The 26216-nt window shown below is 39.6% G+C and overlaps 1 protein-coding gene across 1 annotated transcript in view; it reads right to left on the bottom strand.

The window, feature by feature from the left end:
- NRXN3 (neurexin 3) overlaps positions 1–26216 on the bottom strand; it is a 960107-nt gene that overhangs the window by 616140 nt on the left and 317751 nt on the right. The window contains exon 7 of the mRNA XM_085317601.1: positions 24286–24312. Within this exon, the coding sequence (XP_085173727.1) occupies positions 24286–24312 (27 nt within the window). The remainder of the gene's footprint in view (positions 1–24285; positions 24313–26216) is intronic.

Genomic DNA, 26216 nt, shown 5'->3' on the forward strand with positions numbered 1-26216 from the left:
AAAAAAAAAAAAAAAAAAAAAAAAAAAAAAAACAGTAATTTTTCCCCTCCCTCCCCTTCAATTCTATGGTTTCCTTGGGTATTTCATCACTTTCAAGAATCTGAACAGATCCATTAGTTTTGGCCTTTTATAGTCAGCAGGATTAAAGATCAGTCACTGCTCTCAAATTTCCTATTTTATAGGTCACAGAAGTCCCCTCCATACAGAGGGCACCTAGAAAATAAGCTTTTTCAGAGCTCTATTCAGCAAGAGATTGTCCCTAAAAATATAAAGCAGAAGGTTTCTCATATCAATTGTAGACATTATTACTTTACATATATGTATCTACATTTTTAAAAATACTGGCTGGCATTAGCAACAGTGAGACAGACTACTTAATTATATATTACTTGGAAGTATTTAATTTGTTGATGTGGATGCCAAAGAGTGAAAAAGCATAATTTCTGTATGTCTTTCCCCTTAGGAACTTCTATTTCTTGGATTTCAATCAGCATTTTCTGTTAATTTTCCTTCTATATAATACAGCTTTACCTGTTTCTTGATCTTCTCTCTTCACCATCTCATTCCTCTGCCTCCTTGTCTTGTATTCATCCCCTTTCTATTCAATCGCCTTTCCCAGTATCAACAAATAATTCATCAAATTTTTGTCATTCCCATATGAACATTCTATTTAGTGAAACATGGGGATGGAGGAGGAAGGAAAATACATTTTTCTTCTAAAGGAAGGTCAGTCAGGAAAGTCACTTCCACATATAACATGTCACAAAGTCTCTCTGCCTACTACCTGTCCCACTGAAACAACTAACAAGTGAAAATGAAGGAGGAAAAGGCAACTCAGACTTTGTACTGTCTGCTTTCATAAAGTGCTGCCTCTGTATAAATGGTCCTCTGCAAAATGCCATTTCAGCTGTAATACAAAGGAAAATGTACAAAGCACTACCTCAGCTGAGTGCCTCAAATAATAAGTAGAAAATTTAATGTGCATTGTGACACAGCAGCTCCACTGCCAGTTTGGATCAGGAGATGCAAGATAAAACTTGACTTACACCACAGTTTAAAACCTCCGGGGGGGGGGGGGGAATTGTTGAGCAGGAGGGGGCTGTGCATAACAGAGAAAAACACATCCAAATATTGCATTTTCTGCACAGTACAGCCAACTCCATCAGAAAGCTGCAGGCTCCTCCAATATCTCCTCCTCCATCACCACTTACCTGTAAATGCACAGAGCCCAGCCTGCTCAGAGCTCCCACCTCTAGGACAAAGAAACTACAGAGAGGAGGAGGTAACCTTGCCTTATGCTACATGAGGGCGAAGGGCCTGGCTACTGCCCTCACCTAAACAGGGCCCACAAGTCCAGGTGCAAATGATATACCAGCAGCTTTAGTAGAATCCTCAGCTGTGCCCCCCCCCCCCCCAGCACCCCCTGGGGTGGGGATCCTATGAAGACCTCACTCATCCCATTCTCTTTGTCCAGGCTGAACATTTAGGTTTTAAAGGCTGTACCTGTTGCCTCCATCTAGCTGTTGCTTAGTAGGACAGGAGACCATTTTTTTTTTGCTGGGGATTTTAAGAGCAGAGGGTAGACAGTGCAATGGGACAATGGATCAGGATTAGAAAACCTCAGTCTGCAACAGAGCAGTTTTCTGTTGCAGAAACAGAACAGTCTGGCAGTGGAATATGCTAGATATTGTTCAAGACACAGGAAAAAAAATACCAGTATATCATGGAAGCAGGGGCCTGGCACAAGCCATTACAAGATATCTGCAAAGAAAAAGCCAATACATGGATTGCAGGAGATGAAAGAAGGGTGCTACAACACAAGAAGAAAAGGCATTTCAACTAGGCAGTCACAGGTGATTATGCCAGGATGACAATCTACTTTTCCATCTGTAAGGCTAGCACAAAAGAACAGATGTGCTATTACGGGAGCTTCTTTGTCCTGCCAGGACAGAGCAGGACAATTTTGTTTTACCTACCCATGCACGTAGCACCCAGGTCCTCACCACTCTGCTCTGTCCCACCTCAACTTGGAGGCACTGACCGACTCAGTCAGAACAGGCTGCTATGACAGGGCCAGCTCCTAGCTCTCACAGGGCTATTCAGAAGGGTGGAGTCTGTTAGAGCTCAAGCATATCTATTTGCATGTCTCAGGTATTCATTTGCCTTCTCCTACCCTACATTCCTGGAGGAGATCCTATGTTTTTCCCAGCATCTCAGGGAGTAGCTGCAGCATGCTTCCAAAGTTTCCAGTTGCTGAAGCATGCAGTGTGTAAAAGGCCTGCCAGAGCTGAAGATTTGTACAGCTTTCTGCAACCCCTAGTAAAAACTGAATTGAGCTGGTTTGTAAAAAGGCAGGATCTAACGTCAAATCACTGAGATGCCAAAACCCATCTGGAGGATTCAGGGACTTACTATAATTCTACCAGTGGATCCAAATAATCCCAAACAGGATGGAATGAGAATAAGCTTAATCTTGATCAGGGAATATAGGTTGGGTTGTTATTGCTTATGAAAAAAGATACAAGTACAGGACTCAAGGAACACGGGCTTAATTTGTGGCTTTACTACCTATATTCTGTGTGCAATCGATAAATACCCCTTATGATTTTGAGACTAATTAATCCTTACCTTAGATACAAGTTTTAAAAGAAACGTGCAGAAGTCAGTGATGCATTCAAATATGATGTGTTTCTAAACAGGTATTTCATAGCTCAGAGGGCAGTTATAAGCAGACATGACTATGAGAAATGCTAAGTCCTGTGCTTTACATGATCATAACGGTCCCTTCAGGCCTTAAAATACATGATGCAGAGTAGATGATAATACCTAGAGAGGTCGCAATAAAGCCAGACACTAGAAAACAAGTAATTTTAGACCAAAACTCAGTGTCTGTGTTTTTTGCTCAAGACGAGTGACTGAATGGAAAAGTAACATTTGTTATTTATTAGATGCCTAGGGCTGACGTGTGCTGTATCATTTCTGTGGGTTATTGGCTTAGCAATTCCTAGGGCAGCACACTTGCTCCAAGACCTTGCACTACACTGACTGCTATTTACCGTGATTTAAAAATAAAATAAAACAAAAAAGCTACAAGTTATCATTTAAGACTAGCTCTGATGTATGACATCTGAATTTAAGTCTTCTTACTAGTCACATGTTCCCATCAGGACAACAATGTTAAGAAATTAGTGTTAGTCATGGACTATGAGGTATGAGAATCACCATTCTGTAATGGGGTTCTGTAAACGGCATTGCTAAAAAGAGGTCTTGCAGTTTTGGTGTCAGATAAAGAAAAAGTCAAAAGGAAAGAATGCAGAAGTATTKCTTAGCTCATAAGGCATTCACCTTGTTCCAGTTCCCACCCAGACAAAGGTGCTATTTACTTCCCTCAAATTACTGAACTATTTTAATCCTACTCTCAACTTCATAATTTTTGAATCATCATAGATTAATACTGTGAGTTAGATCCATTTTGCTCCAAAAGTAGTAACCCAGGTGGTACAGGATACAATTTTGTTGGTAATTGTTTTTATCTTGATGCTTCTTTCAAACCAAGAATTCCTAAGTCTTCTAAGTTTTATGAGCAGGTAGTCCCACAGTACCTAATGCTATATGGGACCAACTGGCTAACTGATGCAGAGCAAGAGCTCATAAGCATCCCGTTCCCACTTGACAGATCTAACACTGCTTTCTTCACTCATTATAATAGTCCATTTGGTGACAATTCATTGTACTCTGCTGCTTACTAAACACCAAACCGTCTATCACAGCAATGCTAAACAACAAATGTCTGTCAGCACCCTCCCCTTTCTAGGAACATGGAAAAAATAATCCACAGGCCAAAATGTTGCTGCTAAAAATATTTATTCTCAGCAGGAATCTCGCTCTTTGTTATATACACCAAACATTTAAATGGCAACCTTCTAATCTTTCATTTGCAGCAGCTAAAAGATGTTGAATGAATTAAAAATAAAATGCCACAATATTCTGCCTTGACAGAGTATCTGACAGAGAATCAACATTTTTGGTAATGTAGGACTGGTTTTCAGTTTATGCAGCTCCAGTCTTTGACAGGAAATGCACTATGTTCAATACTCCTAAGGCTATATATGTCAGAAGTTAAATACCAACTCTGAAAACTTAAGCCTGTCTGAAAAAGCACCTAGTACAATCTGCTGTCTCACACTAAAAATTTTATCAAGTATGTCTCTGTTTTAGAAGGGCATATGAATTGGTTTGACAATCCTGCCCATAAAGCCTAAGGGGTAATTAAACTTTCTCAGGAGCAGTCCTGTAACAAAATAGTAGGAGTTAGATCTATAAGCCAGCAGGCTGTTACTGGTCCAGGGTAAAACTGCTTGAAAGGTGAAAATGACTGTTGAGCCCCGAGACATTAGTACATCTCAACACACAACATTTGGACTGCATCTGTAGGCAGTCTGAGTTCAGGGTTAAGTACTGGCCATCCACACAGGGCGATATGGATGAGACACACCATATCTCCAGAACATCCTGGAATTAAAAAAAACTCCTAGGGGAATTCTCATAGGCAGAGTACAAATATCAGCGTCTTAAAGGATGACAACATAACCGCTAACCAGTAMACTATACAAGTAGCTGTGAAGGAGCAATATTAGCAAGAATAAAAAAAAATAAAATATTGAATCAGAAAGTTATATGCTAGACTATTTGGTCCCTTCTATTAGGAAGCAAGCAAAATTCTTGCTAGTTACCGATAGTGAGGGCAGTGGGGCTTTTCTACCATGGTAACTGGAGAGCAAAAGCTTGGGGAAAGGGCACTGGGTACCAACAATCATTGCACTGTCAGTCTTGTATTAGACTGTAGAGTATCTGACAAGAGTACAGTAATGACCCTGGATAGCTTAGCTAGTTGGAAAGTCATACCTGACCTTATGTTCACACTGCTTGCCTCTTCATATTACTTAAAATACCTCCTATGCCTGCATTAGCCCCCAATATTTGTCTCAAGTTCTGCAACAGAGATAGAGCTTGAACTTCATAGATGATTTCAGCCTAATTTGCATCTCTTCTTAATGAAAGACCTGTTCAAGCCAGGGAAGATGGAGAGGACCTGGCAGACAGCACAGTTCCACAAGTATTGCCATGAACAGATTACAAAACCTGGTGTTTATTTTGATCTAGGGTGATAAATACTTACTCTTAAAGGAAATTTCTACTGACTGCTGCTGCATTATTTCTACAGAGTCATCCTATTAGTTAACACCTCCCTCCCACAAGCTTTTCCAGAGAAGCGAATAATCCAGTACTTATGACATTTAGAACAGTGTTTGTGAAACAATGTGAGGCTAAAATGACACCGTAAATTAAAGATGCTAGTGCTTCTGTAGTCCTGCGAAACTTTCAGCAGCACTGAGTCATGAAGGAGACAGGGAAGGCAGAATGGACGTTGGGGTGCAAAAGACTAACACAAAGCAAGCATAGGTCAGCCTGTCGATGACAATATGCACACAGTTTCTTCCCCAAAAAAAATTAAGAATGAAAATCAAGTATTGGTGATTTAGTAAGTTTCAGTATACTCAGTTCAAAAAGATTCTCTTTCAAGTYTGACACCCTTGCTGAGAATTCCTGGGACAGGCAAGGTACCATAAAAAAAACACTTAGGGCAGCCTCTTCAGTGAGAGAGGAATCACACTCTTAATCCTGCCTTGGAAAGACAGTACAGGAAAACTCAGTTGACTTGTTCTGGCTATTTACAAAGTAGTTAAAAAGGTTTCTTTCTTCTGCTCCCTTGGCACGAACCAATCAATAACACAATGAAAAGATTAGACAGACTGCAAGACCAAATAAATGACTGACTCACTAGACAGGTTTAGAAAAGATAAAATGCATGCAGAACCATTAAGGCCAATATGCCAACTGATAGATGCACTCACTGTACATACATACACTGCACAAAAGAACATTCAGCAATTGCAGTAGAAAAATTCTAAAGACTGAATTTTTCCTAGGAGTCAGGAGTTAAAGAAAAACGGTTCCAATCGAAACTAAAAATTATACACACACACACACACACATACACACACAGTGTTTTTCAATATAACTTCCTTTTTTATATTCCAAAGCCGCTGCCTTACTGACATGCTTTTGTATGTTTAGATCAAAGCAGCAGCWGCCAGAGCTCTGCTCTTGTTTGGGGTTATTTACAGAAGGGCAAAGAACAATTATTCTCAAGGTACATGAGGGCTCCAAAACAAACAGGTTGAGACAGAGCTGAACAAATTTGGAAGCCAATTTGCCACGTTTCATATTGTACGCACAGATGAGAAATGCAAGCGCCCATATTCTTTCTCTCTTTCTCTCTCCTGACTTGAAGAGATTTGTTCACTTTTTAAAAAATATTAGTGTTGCGTTCTCAAGGCCAGATCATTCTCCACTGTCATATGCCTCTGATACTTACCATTCTTTTCAAGATTCAGTGAAAAACTGATTGCTGTCCACTATTAGATACATCAAATTGACCTCCTCAAAACTATAATTTATTTCTAGATCTTCCACCTTCACCTGTTATTTAAAATTGACCTTTCTTTTCTCTCTGTCTCTATCTCCCCACACATAAATTACTATCTTTTGATGCAAGATGTTTTTCCCCTGTACTTCCTTCCATGTCTCTTTTACCTAGCTAAGATATTGTCTTTTCCAACTCATCCAGAAACATATTTTATTCTTTTTTTTAACATACACCTTAAGTTTCTTTTCCCGATGATACTTGGCTTTGTGCTCCTGATTCAAATTCAAAAAGATTATTGTCTTTTTGCTCCAGTAAGAAGCAGGATCAGATTCCAGTTGTGTTGGTGGCATTAGGCCCTAAAAACAAACACACACACACAATCAATCAATCAATCAATCACACATACAGTCATATATAACACAAAGATGTCTATGCCATAATTCCTATTTCAAAAACAATTATAGGGAGAATAAACTTTAGTGTCCTCTAATATATTCCAAGATGAGAACCTTACAGAAGCTGTGAGGTTTAATGTAAATCTTGTGTTATTGACCTCATGCTACTTGCCAAAGAAAACAACATAAAATCAAATTCTAGATGTTCCCCTGAGTGGGAAGAAGCAGATGTTTTGGCTATCCAGAGTGGTGAGATATATAAACATGTCCAAGAGCCATTGCATTTATTAATATAACTTCACTACTCTGTCCTAATTATTCTGACATTTTAATTGAAATTATGGCTGAATCTGAAGTACAGTGCATAAATCCCAAGTCTATAAAACTATACAAACTAACCACATTGACAGCCATCTAGTTATTGTTGGTATAAGAGATTGCACATTTGTTTCTTTTTATTTAAGGAGCAAATCTATAATTTCTCACAGCTCCTGATGACATAGGCACTAGTGTGGGAAAGAGTTATCTTTTTCTATATGCTGTTCTGGGTACTTTCTGGAAATACAGGCGACTTATAGGAGAGAAGAAACTACTAATAACATTTTCAAATATCATGGTAAGATTTGGTCATCTACGGTCAAAACATTGCACACTTACTTTAAACCTTGTAAATAGGTCCATATATCTTCCTGCTAATTTAAGTTCACTTTTCATATTTCAATTTAAACTCTTTTTATTGCCTATGTGGCATTTTTTACCAAATTGATGGTGCCGTATTTAAACAGCTACATATAAATTGCACATATCCAATGGATGCTGATTTCTTTCAAGAAATTAATTGCCACATATAAAGAGAAAAATTTGCTTGCCATAATTCCACCTAACCGTGCCAGTAGGAGAACCTGTCCTTTCACATTTAGAAAACACTGCATCTTTAAGCAGTTCATTACTGTAATGYTATAATAGGAAGGAATTTATTATTCTTTCATATGCTCCAAATGTGTTTGCACAATATCTTTGAACTGATGATATCAAAGCCATTAAAGATAATCATGAATTCAGAACCTGAAGCCCTGTAGCAAGTACAACTATTATTAGCTACACATTACTGGTAATCTGAAATACAGGTAAATAAATGACTGCAATAGCATGACTCTGCTATTGCAGAGTTATGTAGAGTTTATTATTATCTGGAGGCTTTTGGGTGATGTAGATTTGAGAAGTCTAGCCAAATGCTTGAGGAGAAATAACACAGCAAAGCTCCTGACAATCAGCCAGGAGGTGCAGGTGGTTATGAATTGCCCACCAGAGGAGGCTAACAGAGCTTACAGCTCTGAACCGTTCTCTAAAAGAGCTCAGTCCTCTCCACTGACTTCAGAGAAACCAGTCTCATTAGAGTAAATGCTGACTAAATTTAATCATAAGACTAAATGTGAATATCCATACACTCCTTCCTTTCATTCTTTAATTCTTGTACTTATTTGGATAAAAAAATCTTCTGAGCAGACTAAATTCTATCTCTGCCTTGAGAAAAGAAAAATACATGGCTGCTTGTATATGGATGTTGTGCTCATCAGCAAGAACTGAAAATAGGATTCTCCACGTCCAAAACAGAGCCACATAACATGAAAATACAAGAAACAATTATCTTTTCTTGGAAGGCATCAACAAAACGCTTTTATCAAACCAAGGCCAATTACTGGAGACAGACTACACTGCATGCACACTATGTCAATAAAACTGCACTTCTCTGATGCTGGAATACATACTGATGATAGTGATTGGGTTCTTGGTGTGAGCTGATTCACTTACCCAAACTGCATCATCCTTTTCTTATATATTGTAGGCTCTCTTTGTCTGTGAACAGTTAAGGGCTGGTCACAGAAMAGTGCTGTGAAGTGATCCAGGACTATGGAACAGTATCTAGGATGCTTATTCCACCTCTAGGCACTGCGGAAGTCTTATAAAACTATAGACAGAACTCTCGATGCTTGAAAAAAAAAGAACAGTTTGGGTGTGCGGGCCGACCAAACAGGAACCAAATTGGGACAGGTAGACTGGTGACTAAAGAGATTTATATATACAAACAATTGTCTCTACAGAAAGTAACAGTTCCCCCTGAGATTAACTGCTACAGAGCAATGGATCCTTATGGCTTCACTTAAAATGTTCTTAAATTAACAGTGAGCAGAACAGTGTTGAATGTTGCAGCTACTACACAGTTACAACTGACTACTGCATACCACAACATGGGCTGCAAGTTTTCATGTCTAAAATCTTCACTTGTCCTTTGTATCGGAGGAATCACTAAAGAAAAAACAATGAGATGCTGTGTTACTTTCCTCTCCTACCTAACTGGCACATCTTTATGGAATGCAGGGAGAAGGCCTTGATGACTTCTATTTTTTGTTACAAATTACATCTGCCTACCTGGCTTTTCCCATAAGAGTCAACAYCTTTTTCCCATCAGTTAAGGGTGGAAAAAACTCACACTGTATGGATCCTTCTGTATTTCAGGGAAAAAAAATCCTCAGACCTGACATTCACAGAGTTTCTAATCAAAAGCAGACAGAAGAGAAAATATCTATTCCATCCTTCTTTATGCATCAGTGGGAAACTTAAAACATTACTGTCCAACACCTTAGCTTTTTGGGATCCTGGGGAGGCTGGATGAGATCTGCACATCTTCCCATATGCATCATGACAATGAGTCTCCAGTGCAGCTGAAAAACAGACGGTTCTGTAACTGGTGGCCACGCAGGGATCCCCAGTAAAAGAAGATTCTCACGCCAAAAACTGCAATATAAACCCAGTTGTTTCAGAGTCTAACTACTCTTCTCTCAGTATCCTCACTCACCCCACTTACACTACAATGCCAGTTAAAACCTAAGGAAAATTTTTCACTGACATTGATGTCTGAGTGAGGCAGTAGGAATGCTAAGAGAAGAGTAGTTAGACTCCAAGCAGTAGTAAGGACCCCAAAAGGTCAAAGAGATAGGATCATGGATACAGAAGGATATGTAGACTAGCCTAAAACTGAGCATTCAACAAGAATTCTGTTGTTTTGAATCTACTAGAGAGCCTTCCAGCTGGCTTGGTCCTCAGTGAACCTGGGACCCTAAGTATCTTAGGTTATGGTTGCCAGCAAGTCAAGGGAGGTGATCCTGCCACTTTACTCAGCCCTGGGGATGCCAGCGTCTGGAGTACTGTGTCCAGTTCTGGGCTCCCCTGTACAAGAGAGACATGGAGCTACTGGAGAGAGTGCAGTATAGGGCTGCAAAGATGATCAGAGGGCTGGAGCATCTGCCCTGTGAGGAACAGCTGCGAAAGCTGGGCCTGTTTAGCCTGGAGAAGACTGAGAGGAGCTCTTATCAATGTCTACAAATAGCTTAAGGCAGGGGCATTAAGGCGATGGGAGGACAGGACAAGAGGCAACAGACACAAACTGAAACACAGCAAGTTCCACCTGAATATGAAAAAGAACTTCTTTAAAGTAAGATTGACAGAGCACTGGAACAGGTTACCCACAGAGGTTCTGGAATCTCTTTCCCTGGAGATATTCAAAGCCTACCTGGACGAGATCCTGTCTAATATGTTCTAGGTGACCCTGCTTGAACAGGCGTTTGGACTAGATGATCTTCAGAGGTCCATTCCAATATCAAGCAATCTGTGATTCTGTGAGATTTTCTTCACTCAGGAACAGCAGAGCTTGTTAGTACTTGCGACCATTTTCTTAAAAAAAAAAAAAGAAGAAGAAGAAGAAGAAGATCTTCAGAGGTAGTTTCAAAGTCCTTGAAAATCTCTTCTTAGATTCTCTTCTACCCTCTCAAAATATGTCCAGATTTTACGTTGGACCTCTTATAGTTTCTAGACCTACCTGGAACCAAAAGATCTGGAACTATCATAGTTTGAGGCAGTGTTTAGAGGGCTTTTATCAGTATTGATATAATTAATTGTGTTCACAGTTCATGCATAATGTTTTGCTCCTAATATTCTGATCTGAAGTGTACTTGCAATCTGAAAAGCAACTAAGCAGTTCTCTGTCAGCCAGTATGCAGCCAGTATGCAACAAATATTTCCAAAAAATTCACTGTAAATAAATTCACACGCAGACCCTCCTTACACAGGTAAAAGTTGCAGCCCTCCATATACTATGAATGCAACTCCACAAGGATGAAATAAAATAACTCAGTGAGTAAGAATGTCTAATTTTTCTCTGCATTCGTACTTCCATCTCTGCTTAGAAACGTAGAGCAGTACCAGAGCTAAACAGGTGCAACAAAGTTTTCCCCCAGTATCAGAAGTGCTGAGATAATGGTACTGTGTAAAAGGGCAGGGCTGAAAGCCTGTAATGTCACTGTTACTCATTCTGTACTCATTCAAGATTTCACACTTGGCCCTTCAGTAATTCCATGGGGAATTACTGCCAAACTGTTGCAATCTCATTCGGATTAAATCATCAACATAAAAGAATACACCAAAGATGAAAATATGCTTAAGAATCCTTAAGAAAGGATTCTTAATTTTAGGCTCAAATCTCATCCCACTAAGTAACCAACTATCCTATCAATGCTGTGACAAAACAGAAGACACCAAAATGARGCAATACATGACCAATTGCCCAATTACATAAGGAGTTATTTTTCCCAAAATCAGGGAAAGCAGCTTAAAATATTTTACTCTATGTCCCTCCATTTTATTATCATAACAACAGTTCTGTAAATCCTTGTTCTGCATTCCCAAAATCCCAGGAAAAGGATACTTCTGTTGCATTTCCAGCCCAATTGAAAGAAGGGAAAAYAGAACCATATCATGTGAAAACATGTTCAGATTTGGGCAATGAATCTAAACATGATGCAGATCCCCAGAGGTAAGCCTGCCACAAGTTAAAATACACTTTTCTGGATTCGAAGCAAAGTAACTTAGAGCTTCAGTCTTCTCCGTATTCACTTTACAACAGGAAAAACTGATACAACATCTCTCCCTTGTCTTACTTTCAACTCCCCAAATTTTTCCTTAGTATTGGACAGTAGACCTCTGCAGGACAAGGACTGTAAGATTTGATTCTTCACAAATACAGAGCATCTAAAATCCTGTGAAAGTCGATAGGGGCTGAACAAGCTCAGTACTGAGTAAGCTTAGTGTAAAAATAAATCCTACCTGCCTAACACAGTTAACTACTAAATAGCATAGTTTAAGGAATCAAGGAGGCAGATAGTTGGGCTTTTTTTACCCTTAGAACAGAGAAATGATTGACATTTGAAAGCTATTAAAAGAGATGCAATAGAGAGGTGCAGATTTGTGCTTATCTCTATTTGAGCAAACTGGACAAAAAGAGCTGCCTGGAAGGACAGAGCAGAAATGTAACTCTCTCAAAATACACAAGAAATATTTCCCTGTGAGGCATCAGAGTTTACTTGAAAAGGGGAAATATCTTTTACTTTCTTGTTACCTATAGCAAGTGAACTGGTTGGCACCTGTTCAGAGGAATGCCTTCCCAAAATATACATTAAGAATACAACCTACCCTCCATGCTTATGCTTTGCAATTTGGTAGGAAATATTCTCCACACTTTTGGCTCCCTAAAGAAATCACAGAGGGTATGTTCCTTCGTGATGTTTTCAAACATCTCCCTAGCCAAATTCACTGTCTACGTGGCTGTAAAACTAATTGATTTCTCAGGTTTACCTTGACTTCATTGAGACAATATTGGACAATATTAATGGTAAAACAAAGTATGCATTTTTTAGAGATTTAAAGTATTTTTTTTTTGTTATAAAATGAATATTCAAGGCAATCCTAACATAAGGTTAAAATGGACTACATTTCTATTTGCTAACTTCTACTCAGAATTTCTCAGGCAAGTTCCAGCTGCCTTAGTTGAGGGTTTAAGGTTTACAGTAACATCGTGTCTTCCAAGTGCTATCCTCAGTTTTTAACAGCCTCCATAGTCACATATAGCTGCTAAAGTCCTTTAGAATCAAGTTTCAGTTTATGTGCTTTCAAGGTTTTTAACTGAAACTGAGACATCTGAATACTTAACAATTGTAACCATTTCTATATTTAAGGCTAATTCAAGTCTAGGAGTCACCAAGTATCAGCTATGCAAACATCACTGATGGCTTTTCCAGGGTTTAATAAATATCTCCACCACTGTCACAGACCATCTACCATTCAATTGCCCCCAACCACTCTAAGCTGTTCCTATTTTAAGGGATCACCCACGTATTTGCATGAATTCTTAGAAAAGACATCAGTTTTATATACATTCTGTGAAACTTCTGATCTCAGGGGTTGTTAGATTTTTCTATAGTTATTTCATATAATACATTCTAGTAAGAATATTTTTGACATGCTTATAAGACTATGTTTTTCTTCTCGTTTATTTCTTCTCATTCACTTCTCTCTTAGCTTTTTCACTGAGTTTCCTGTGTTACACTTTTTGAAACAGATGTAGCTGGCACAATCAGTTCAAATACAGTTATGGGAATTTTAACTCTGGAAAGGAATATTGAAGTTAAGATGGTTTGATTTTTGGCTGCTGTCAGCAACACAGAATAGTAGTGTTACTCACACTACTATTAGACCAGCAGAGGCTGAGGAATCCCTCAGGAAGATTGTTCAGCGCATTTAATTCCAAAACCTTTACCTCCATAGCATCAGCTGCTTTTGTCTGAGAGGAAAAAAAGAGTAACTGCACGGAAGCAGAGTATCAGGCTAGTGTGTTCTGTTCTACAGTCCACACTTCGCAAAAGTTTCTTTATTCCTACAGAGACTGATATGGTCGCTCAGTGCTACTGCCAGGAAACTATTCCCATTCAAAACCTTTTCCCACAGCTCTGAAAGTAAACACCCTCTTCCTCTTTAGTACCTTCTCCAGCACACCCTGGACATACCTACAACCTTTTCACTGGGGAGTGGGGAAACAACAACAAAACAAATACTACATCATATTGCTTTGTGAAAGTATTTGGGCTTTTCAGCACATGAACTGAGAGAAAAGACTACAAAATCTCAGCTGCACCACAAGATGGTGCTCAGCCACCTTTGAACAGGCGTTATCAGGGACCAGGAGAGTCAGGAAAGCTTGCCTGAACTGGGTACAGACATCTCCACCCTAAACACACACATACAGGCAGTAGGAGACGAGTCTCTCTARCCAACCTTACTGGATACAGTATACCTTGTAAATACTGTTGTGCTGCTGAACGAGTCACCCTCTAACTGAGACATTGCAAAAGACACTATTCCCCTCAAGTTACTCTGCCAAGCTGGAAGTTTGAGAACCTCCCACATTTTGGGGAAAAAACCTAGAATCTCATCTTTTCAGCTCATTCAGAAAAATTAGTTGCATGAGAGCTATGCAAAGAACATCTTACATTTGCATATAGTTCTCATGATGCTTATGTGCTCTCTTGTGCTTTAGTGTGCTTGAAATAATGCAAAGTGTGAGCAGTGAGAAAATACTTAAATTTTGATTATAATGAAAATTAGTCAATTATATTGGCATTATTTGTATATATTTCCCTTTATCTAAAATTATCCTAAGCAGCAAAATATCGTAACAAATGGGAAGCAAYAAACTTCCATCTTTCTTAGAACAGCAAAACACAGAACTAAATGGGGCTAATGTTCTGCCATCGCAAACACAGCAGTGATATCACCCACACGTATGTCATCAATATTTTGATAATCCTAGGACTAAGCCTGGTGAGTATTTACATGAGAGCTATGGAGGATGTGGAAGAATATGCTATGGTAACCATGTATGCATGGTTGTATGCAATTAGTATTACACTAGATTGCTAACCACCTGTGTATTGGTAACCATCTGGATATATGATTTGGGCAACTGCATACTCCAGAAATCTTAGTGATCATCTATAAATACACTTCTCCACTTTCAAGCTGAATCAGAGTTCCTACATGATATTTGATGCTATTTTCCACAGGAGAACTGGCTGCATTTTAGCAATAGTGGATATTTAATTCATAGGAGCTCTTATAAACTCCCAGCTTCATTCACTGTCCTACTGAGAAAACGCACCTTACAAGCTTACAGAGGAAAAAAAATATATACACTTCTGTAGTGCTTTCAAGGGGGTTCTTTGTAATCAAAACATTCCTGATTTTAAAAAAGATAATGACATTTAGGTAGTATTTGCACCCAGAATCTTTTCTGTTGCACTGATGCAAAAGCCCATTTTATTCAGATTAAACCTTGTGATGAGATGCACACATCTTCAACTGTGCCAGTGTATAGTGAAAAAGGCAGGACCCCTATAGTCCTTACTTAACAATATGTGAGCGAAATTGCTTATATACCCTATTGGCAGTATCAGATAGATTAGAAAATGTCTTTTCAGTTATTACGAACTCTGTTAGAAAGGGAATTATGTGCATATGTCAGCATTAGCTTCAGCTGGAAGGAGGGAACGCATTCCAATCTAGAACYCTTAAATGCATGCAGAAGGACTTCAAAGGTGGAGCATGAGATCTTCCCACCAGCTCAGCTTAGAATGGTTTGTGGTTTTACAGGCAGCAAAATTATTTGGTAACTACTCTCCCTTCTCTTTAAGCTATCGTGAAACTCCACGAACTCCTGAGGAACACCATGCTAGATGAGAGACCCTAACTGTTTAAATGCTTAACTGCTTCAAGCAGGTTTCCACTGGGAAGTTCCAACAATGCTAATGGCTTCGTGGGGGTGGCAAATGCTCTCACTTCGAAAGATGCTGATTTCAGTCAAAAATAAAACAATGTACAGTTCATCTTTTCCCTGTCTGTTTTAAAGATTCCCCTACAAACAAGGGGGAACAGAAGACACTAGTCCATGCCATCATGTTAAACAGTTTCTTAACAGTCAATTAAACTCATACCCGAACCTACTCTGTTTGCCTCTTGCGTTAACAATTTATTTGCAAAATACTTTCCCTGTTTTGTTTCATGCTTGATGGTGATTCTCTAGTTCACATTCATGAGCAAAGCAAAACACTAACATATCCCTGGAACACTGGGGAAAATTAAAACTGTACTCAGTGATTTGACTCAGTGATTTTCATGATGAGGCCTGGACACTGTGAAATCCACCAAGAGGAAAAAGCTGTTTTGCCATAATGAAGTGTGCACACACAACTGTTCAAAACAGCCACTGAAGTGACACGAGTCAAAAGAAATTTCACTGAGAAAATGACTTAAAAATTTTTCAGAGGCTTCCTCTTCTTTCACATTCAGAATGAAAATCTGTTCAGCATACTACATTTTCCACTAGCTAGAAAACGGTTTATGACGAGATAATAAACCTTCACTTCTCAAACATCTACGGCATCTGGGCCAGGCTGCTTGTGGCACGAAATGTTTTGCCAGGCATTTCACGTTCTTTGAAAGTAAGAAGTCCATAATGTTTTGATCGGGCCTGAAACCCTAAGAATCAGCTCTTCCTGAGAGGAGCAGAAGACAAACAATTATGAATAAAGATCGCACTAGTGAAAAGTTTGCTAAGGGCAACTTTTTAGAGAAGGAGTAGCAGTGCAATTTTGCCAAATGCATCGCACACTTGTGTGCACCCGCTCAGTCAACAGAGACTTTCTCTGGGAGAGGGATTCCTGTTCTCTATGACTCATTCAGTCCTTGCGCAAACTGTAAGTATTCAAAGGTGCTTCTTTTAAAGACAAATTGAAAATATGCACCTTACCTATCCCCAGCTCATTTCAGAGAGGCTAATGGTCAAGCATAGAACCCCTCAGGCACCTGTGAACAACAGAAGCCCTTTGCTCCCTGACAGAGATTTTCTAACTGCTGTACATTTGGWAGACAAACCAGCTTTACAGTGCAAAAGACAGGCAAATTGATGACTCATAGTGGCAGAAGGACAACAGGAGACAATGCTGCAACAGGTGTGTGGCATGAGACTGTTAAGAGTAGAAAAAACCTCCTAGCTGTGGAAAGGCAACTTCTCTCTGTCATTACTAATCTTCTCACCATTCACTCATAGCAAGCGTCCAGCACACGTGTCCCAACATAGTCACTGTTTGATTTTAAGATAGTCAACAGCCTAACATGTCTTAATTCTGGAAGCAATACATTGAGTACAACCTACACAGCTCCTTGATATTATCCTTCACACATCAAGTTTCCTTACACTCAGTGCCTTAAGCAGAAAATGAAAAATCAATGAAACAACAAAAGAAATGGTTAAGTGCTCGCTGCCTGGAGACCACAGACAATGCTATTTCAGCGGACCCTTGGCCTTCTGTTTCATTTTAAGACAGCAAAAGTATTGCCTATTTTGGCCCTAGAGTATGCTGTTCACAAACTTTGAAGACTACAGCTGCTTTCCGAGAAAAATACAAATAATGACAACTGATCTGAATGGAAGACAGATCAGTTTATGCAATGAAGTGGCCCAAATAACAAACTGAGAAGTGTAGAAGTTTTTCTATCAAAGTCAGTTTCCCAAGCATCCTGGCTGAGATCCTCCAAAGCCAGAGCAAGTCATCCTGCTTTCTTAGACAGACATGGAAAAGGAAGCTCAAAACTGACCCTACACACAAACTTCTTCCTAGGCAATTCCAAGCTTCACCTGCAGCATCTTTCTCCTCTAGGAAAAAAACCAAACAACATAACCTCTCCTCCCCTCCAATTGTCTCCTATTTTGCAATCTTCATTATAGCATCCAGAATCCTAAAGTTTTTACTGAAATTTCTAATATTTAATATTAGCTAACTAGCTTAGTAACTGATGGGGTGATTTTACAGAGTAAATTTGTCTCCATCCCCTTCACAATGATTCTCCCTTTTAGTTACACTCTCACGGGAAGGGTTCTGAGGCTACAGCAATGAAAACATTATAAATAATAATATAAAGCAAAAAGATAACCTTTCATAAAATGCCAAGGAGTCAAGAAAAACTTCTGGGTTGTGGAAGATAGTCAGTTAAATTGCCACAGCTTCATCACTGAATCCTGACAGATGTTGTGAGTTTCCAAAGTTTCTTTCCTATTAGGTTCCACTACAATGATTTAGTTAAAAATAACACTCAAAGAGTTCTGCCAAGCTCTGCTCTAAACATCACCATCTATTCATCTATTGAAACTGATGACCTTAGAAGACTTGCTGAGGTCTCTTCCTGAGTACTAGAACTGAAGTATCAGACTAGAGACATTCAAAGGATGTGACAGCACTAGCTAAGCAGGAGCTAGGGATAGCTGAAGTCTTGTAAACATGTACTGCACTCTGTTCGTTAGCCCAGATTTATGGCCCTTGAGATATTCAGAGATGCAGGAATCTTGTGATATGGCAAAATGCAGTTTAGGATTACAGTTTTATGAAGCTTACAAATCAATCTTTTCAATTTTATTGTCATGTGTGATTCTCTCCAACTCCTAGGAAGAGAAGAGAAGACTATGCCCCTAGAAATTAATGAATTATGTCATAGCAAAACCTTAATCTTCTTGACACTGTATGGACAAAGATAATTAAAGACATTGTGAAAACCTTTCAGTCACTACACCTAGGTCTCTGCATCCAGTAATACAAATCCCTATAATTCCTTTATTGGACACTCCTTACCCAGTATCCACTGAGCCTTAGGGCTCAGTGATTTGCTTTAAAATTTACTGACAGGGTGGCACCTAGAATAGTAAGTGGTGCTTATGCTTGTTATTTGTGCTTGGTGATTAGTACTTGTTTTTCTTTTAACTATTCAAGGTCTCATTAGAGATGCTTTCCCTAGATTGTTCTGAGACAAATTTAAACACAAATATAAAATACTCACTTCCTCCCAAATGCTAAAGCATGAGTTTCTAGTTATGTGCCAATTTTCTGCTGATAAAAGAACAATGTGTATGTTTTGGCAAATAATTATAGAATCTAATCTACAGTAGACTACAGCTTTCTATGTGCTTCACCTATTGCCTCTCATRTAGCTGGAAGAACTCCACACGGAATCCCAAAGGTCTGTGTCCTCTCCACTGCAATTGGTAACTGCATGGACTTTGTTGCTATCTTTTTAAAAAAAAATTCAGAAGCACTCTTTCCCTTTGTAGTGATGTTAAGCAACATCTGAGTCAAGAGGTTTAAGTCAAGAGTTTCTCTTCACTGGTGACTTGGATTGGACTTGAATCAAGCAATTCTGAGATAGTATGTTTCACATTCTAGTAGCTGCCATGGAGAAGAGGAATTCTTATCATCTGGGAAGATACGTAGGAGGACTGCTGTTTAACCACCCAACTGAAGTAAAGGCCTTCCAAAGAAAGGCTTTCTCACTTCCTTTTTCTGTATTACAGTGCAGTAGCACTGGGCCAAACTAGCACCCTGGATCTGAGACTTCTCAAAGGTAAGAACATTCTCAGCTAATTTGGTGTGTGTGACTTCTGTACAGCTTACTTCCATCACTACAATATGACATACTAGTAACTTGTCACTTTGCAGCCTTTATAAGCATTCATTTCCTCCTGATTACATTTAACTGACATTAGGTGATACTAGAGTCAGAAATACGAAGTTTAATCACAACTCTTCACTTTCCAAATTATGTTTTCATGTTAGAGTATTATTAAACTTTTGTTAAAATGACGGCAACATCCCTAGGAATCAGGTAAGTACACTTAGCTTTTTAACATTTTGATTAGATCAGAGTTAAYGTGGTTTCCTATTTACTTATGACATTATGGCAAAAAAACTTTAAACCTCTCCCAGAGAGTTACACATCATAGGTTCATATTTTATGTTGTTACAGTAGTATTTACTGAAAGAAGCATTAACACTGCAGAAGACTGAATTAAGACATTAAACATAGGTGATACAACTGGAAGGGGAAAACCAATCCATACTCTAGGTGTCTTCTATTGTCAAAGACCATTCAAAAATTAATTCGATTCAAAACATCAACTAACCTTGGGACCTTAGATTCTGTCAGTGTGCAGGAAGAGATTAGATTAGATTAGGTCTCTTCAAGAGTGTAACAAGAGCATGAAATAAGTACTAAAATAAATTCATAGAAAGTAAGAAATGTTCCTGTTCTTGGAAACAATGATGGTCTTTCATTCCAGAACTGAGATATGACAGTGACAAAAAATAAGGTGGCCGAGAAGAAATGAAGTGACAGAAAACAGCATTTGACATTAGATATATATCTAAAGATATGCAAACAAAAAAGCTCACATCTTTCAATGAAAATTAAAAGTATATTGAAAGTTAAGTGCTTACCTGTGACAATATACTAGACTCCTTGCAGATAGCATAAACTGCAGTGATTGCTGTGATCTTGCCAGTAGGATCGTGAACTTACACTTTCCATGAGATCCCCAAAATAAAGCTCTGTTCACCTTTAAAAGCACACTCCAGGTCCCTTATTTTCAGTTAGCAATGGTGACTGCTTAACCTGAAATTCTTCAACTGACTGGGAAATTCATTTCTCAAGTTTATTTGTTCTCATCCCAAAACACTGCTCACTGACCCTGGCAGACCCACCTCTGTGTGGATAAGTCTCTATGCACAAATAAAAGCCAGTGTACCAGCAAGAATGGTTGGAGTGATATTTTGTTTGCTCTTGTCTAACCAAGTTTTATTCATGCAAGGGTATACACTTTCTCAATTACTAAGCTTCTAGCAGATTTCCTTCTAAAAAGCAGGACAAATGACCTGAGTCACTGCAACAGGAAGCAATAGGGCAAGGTGTAGGAGGGATTGGGAGTGCGGTTGTTTGTTTTAAGCATAGTATCATAGAGTATCATTTTAAAAAAATAGGAAACTATGAAGTGATCATAGAGTATCATTTAAAAAAAATAGGAAACTATGAAGTGTTTTTAAATAGATAAATTCAAGCCTTTAGAGGATGAATATATTTAAAAATGCAACAGCCTCAACTATTAAAAATGTACAGATGCAAAATGATTTAAGATGTTTTGCTGCTTCTGGGGATACTAACAAATGCACTGGATTCAATCCCACTGGCATTCTCTTTTCCTTTTTTGTTTCTTTAATATTTCCCCCAATTACTGCTAGATTTTGAATGGAAGGAAAACAAGATCTTTGTTCTTTGCTCCCAGAGCTGATTTCCCACCTGAAGACAGTCTTTTATGGAGGAGGTTTTAGCATCTTCAACTTCTCATGACAGTTGAGTGCTGACAACAACACCAGATGATACCAGAGGAGCTGATATGGATGCTCAGATGACACACATCAACGGGAAATATGGTGCACATCAGCGAGAACTATGGTACAAGTGTCTATATAGAGCTACAAGTGGTTAAGCAGTAAAAGCATATGATCTCTCAGAACACAAAAGATCCCATTCTTATGCAAATGTCCCCTGTGCTGCTGAGTAAAAACTGCCAATTTCAGTTAGCAGAGATTCAAGACAATTTTTCCTATTGCCCACTTTATCTTGAAATACCACGTTCAAACTTGGAAGATCAAAAGGAATTTGACAAGAGTTGTCAAGCTTTGAGCAACACAGGACTAATCCTATATAGCCTCACAATGGGACTGAAGAAGGCTGCAATTCTCAAAAGCTCTGAACTCATGGTCAAGCTCCTATTGCATATCAGAGCTCACAGCTGACATAATCATATATCAGACTATGCTTCAGCTTCAGTCTCTGACTATAGGTTCCCATGGACCATCTTCCCAGGACCAAGAAACTAATCGCTTCCACTTCCCTGCTAAGTAGGACCTGAAGAAGCTGGCAGTGACCAGGAGGAAAATCTGATCTACCATCTGGTTAGGTGTATACTTTTTCAATCTACAGTCATACAGCACCTTTTAGAAAAGGCAAATACCATATGTGAAAAAAACTGTCTGCTGTCTAACACTACAAACATACTCTTAGCCCAAAATTAAGGCAATGTTATAAAACTGTTTTGCAATGAAATCCTCACACTGCTGCTGCAACTCACCCATGGGTACTGAGAGAGCTGGTGGATGTTACTGGTAGGCCACTCTCCATCATCTTTGGAAGGACATGGAGAACTGGAGAGGTGGCTGAGGACTGGAAGAAAGCCAATGTCACTCCTGTCTTCAAGAAGGGCACGAAGCAGTACCCAGGCAACTATAGGCTGGTCAGCCTCACCTCCATCCCTGGAAAGGTGATGGAACAGCTCATTCTGGATGTCATCTCCAAGCATATGGAGGAAAAGAAGGTGATCAGGAGTAGTCAGCATGGATTCACCAAGGGGAAATCCTGCTTAAGCAATCTGATAGCCTTCTATGATGGAATGACTGGCTGGGTAGACAAGGGGAGAGCAGTGGACGTTGTGTGCCTTGACTTCAGCAAGGCTTTYGATACTGTCTCCMATAACAGCCTCCTAGGTAAGCTCTGGAAGTGTGTGTTAGACAAGTGGACTGTGAGGTGGCTTGAGAACTGGCTGGAAGACAGAGCTCAGAGGGCTGTCATCAGTGGTGTGGAGTCTAGTTGGAAGCCTGTGGTTAGTGGAGTTCCCCAGGGCTCACTACTGGGGCCAGTCTTGTTCAACTTACTCACCAATGACCTAGATGAAGGGACAGAGTGCCTCCTCAGCAAGTTTGCTGATGATATCAAACTGGGAGAAGTGGTTGATACCCCAGAGGTCTGTGCTGCCATTCAGRGARACMTGGACAGGCTGGAGAGTTGGGCGGAGAGGAACCTCCTGAGGTTCAGCAAGGGCAAGTGCAGAGTCCTGCACCTAGGGAGAGATCACCCCATGCACCAGTAGAGGCTGGGGGCTGACCTTCTGGAGAGCAGCTCTGCGGAGAAGGACCTGGGAGTGCTGGTGGATGACAAGTTGACCACGAGCCAGCAATGTSCCCCTGTGGCCAGGAAGGCCAATGGTCTCCTGGGGTGCATTAGGCAGTGTTGCCAGCAGGTTGAGGGAGGTGATCCTGTCCCTCTACTCAGCCCTGGTGAGGCCTTATCTCAAGTACTGTGTCCAGTTCTGAGCTCCCCAGGACAAGAGAGACATGGAGCTACTGGGAAGAGTGCAGCGTAGGGCTGCAAAGATGATCGRAGGGCTGGAGCACCTGCCCTATRAGGAAYGWCTGYGAGAGCTGGGCCTGTTTAGGCTAGAGAAGAGAAGACTGAGGGGGGATCTTATCAATGTCTATAAGTACCTGAAGGAAGGGTGTCAAGGGGACAGGAACAAACTCTTTTCAGTTGTCCCATGTGAAAGGACCAGAGGCAACGGGCATAGACTGAACCACAGGAAGTTTCGCCTGTATGCAAAGAGGAACGTCTTCACTATGAGAGTGACAGAGCACTGGAAGAGGTTGCCCAGAGAGGTTGTGGAGTCTCCTTCTCTGGAGATGTTCAAAACCTGCCTGGATGCAATGCTGTCTAACATGCTCTAGAAGACCTTGCTTGAGCAGGGAGTTTGGACTAGATGATCTCCAGAGGACCTTTCCAATCTTACCAATTCTGTGATTCTGTGAACTAGCTCTGCAGTGCATTGCTCAATGGCTCTTTGAAAGCTCAGTGTTTGCTTTTGGGGCTGCAACACACTTCTTTCCATCCTCCTTCTAGCTTGGTTGAGGCTCATTGTTGAGCTTGGAGACCACAACCTCTAGAAAACATACTGGCTAGCTTTACTTTTTAATTCATTATAGCACTTCCAAAGTGATGTTTAGCATTCCATAAATCTTTCCATATAAAATCTAGCACAGAGAATCTGCCAGTTTGGCAACGAATCAAGTTTTAACTAAGATAAGCCTTGGGCATACTTGAGATCTAAACAGTCCCACACTTTTGGAAGTGCTTTTTAGTTTTAGGCCTACATTAATTTCAGCCAGCACTTTTGAAGTAAAGCAGAAAAGATTTTATTTACTCAGTCACAGTCTACGGTAAGAAACCCAGGAGTAGTAAATACTATACAAAAAGGTTATATAAGAATATAACTCAGAGAATGTACCCTATACCTACGATCTAATTTTCTTTCTTCTAATCCATTCCCCAATAAAAATGACTTCAAAGAAATATCAGGTTAAGTTGTCACCATTCTGAACAAAAGTAGAGGTTTGAGATTTTTTTTTTTTTTTTAATATACACACCGTCTTGTAGTGGAGAAGTGCATACAGTACCTGTTGTTATTCTTATGTTGTTCTTGAAATGTTTTCCTAAAGCCAACAGGTTACCAGTGAAATATATAATCAGCTCATCAGGTTCCTCAGCTGTTCTTCTGCAAAGCTATGAAATAACAGCTCGTCTCCTCCTTGGAGGAACTTCACACAAAATTTTCACATATAAACACTGTAAAATCTTCCCTCCTTCCCCCAGCCCCCTACCCTCCCAACCATTCAATTTCCTAAGTATTAAAAAAAGAAAAAGAAATTAAAGAGAAAGAAAAACAGTTTATAAAACAGCAAAGAAAATAAGTTATTTTTAATATATACAGAGAGAGAACAAAATGAAACTTGAGGGAAAACTTACTGGCGTTACAGTTTATCCTGATACAGTCTAGATGGGGAAAAATAAATGAAAGATGAAATTGCATCCTTCAAGGTAACAGCTGCAGACATCCAAAAACAATCAGTCCACCCTTCCGGGGACAGACACACGCAAAGAGATGTGGCCATTTTATACTTATATACAGTCCRTACAATTTCAGGAGTGGGTGTATATGTACAGTATATTCTACATAAATATCTGTTACATAAATATATATATATACACACACATATATATATACACACATATGTATTGAGAGATATACCAATATACATATACATCCACAAGACACAGAAAACTATTTCTTTTTGTAGAAACCTATGCATCTAAGAGTATCTTCTTCTCCAGACCATGAACTGACGTGAATTACAAGAAATAAATTTACAATTAAGGCACAAAAAAAAAGAAAAAAAAACTCAAAATGCAAGTCATACTCCAGTGTCATCTCTCTTTTTAAAAACCTTTAGCAATTTCTCAAGAAGCTTGAAGTTTGAAGGCAACTTTTACACCTGGTTTATTTTAAATTAATTCATATTGTTATTGCATAAATACATCTGTCCAACACAGAATACCTGTAAAATTAGCCTGAGATTTGTTAGTGCAATATTTAACCCTTTCCAACTCTCCCAAAGACTCTCTTTTAATTTCCCCTTGTGCCAGCCCAGAACACTTTTTAATATGTGCACAGGCACATTTGCCACTGTCCACTCAGGTGAGGAAAGGGTTAATATATTGCCCAGTTATGTCCTATCATAAAATGGCCACTTGCAAACAGCTAACCGCACGAACGCCCAGCCCAGATTTCAGCTAGCTCTGGAGGTTGGGAACACTTTTTTGCTTGCTGGGAGGTATAGGAATTCCCTTCAAAGATCCCCAGCCCTGCCAGTTCCTCAGAGCCCAATCCCATCTTACTGTCTGAATATTAGGACTGAATAGGATGCTCGTAACATTCAGGGAGAAGACGAAATGGGCAGTGAAGTGGCAGGTCTGGGAACCTTTGCAGCCCTGCTTCATTCAGAGGTTATGGGGAAAGGAGAAAGTAAAAAGGGGGGAAAGGAAAGAAAAAGAAACAAAATTATGCTTGTGGAATCTAATCTAAACAGTAACTGTGGAGTCTGCAAAATGAAAGTGACTGGAGGCAGGGGAGTCTGAACTAGAGCACTTCTAAGCATTTCCTTCTCTTATTTAGCACCCTAATGCTCAGCATCTGTCAGGACATTGCCCATAAAAGGAGCCATTAAATTTATACCTAGAGCCTTGCGAACATCCTTTACTATGGTGTCCAAGATGGGCAAGAGCTATAGTATCAGTGCTAATAGGCACTTTGGGCAATGCTGACAGTCTCACAGGAAATCAAGGCCACAAATAACAGCACCATGCTCCTGGATACCTGCCTGGACACTCTTCCAGGTAGCCAAGGCTTTGAACAGTAGAGATGGCCATATTTATTACAAAGATAAGGTCCAGCAAGAGAGATTATACAGAATGGGAGAGAAATAGGGTGCAATTTGCTGCTTAACTGGACCAATTTTGTGCTTACTCTAATAGATGTAAGAATACTTACTTCATCATCTGAAACTAAATGTAGTTTTTAAAAAAAAGAAAGAGGGAAAGAATAGGAATCTATAAATAAAGAGTCATAATGGTTAGGGATATACCAATCAGGAGCAATATAGCCAGAGAGAGTTTGTTTTCAAGCAGAACTTCTCTTGAGAAAATCTGGGATTGGTTTTGTGCGATTAGGTTTGTCATGTGTCGTCAACCGCAACAGAAAAGTGGGAGCAAACAGCCCTGGAGCAATTGGTACGATCACCATACAGTGGTGGCTATATCCCTTCTAGGAGTTGAGTGAGGTGAGGGAGCCCTGAAATACACGCTGGGGAACCAGTTACTCTTTCCTCTATGACCTGAAA

This window comes from Rhea americana, unplaced genomic scaffold, assembly GCF_003343005.1.
Source record: "Rhea americana isolate MKP2758 unplaced genomic scaffold, rheAme1 scaffold_5, whole genome shotgun sequence".
In the NCBI taxonomy this organism is placed as follows: domain Eukaryota; kingdom Metazoa; phylum Chordata; class Aves; order Rheiformes; family Rheidae; genus Rhea; species Rhea americana.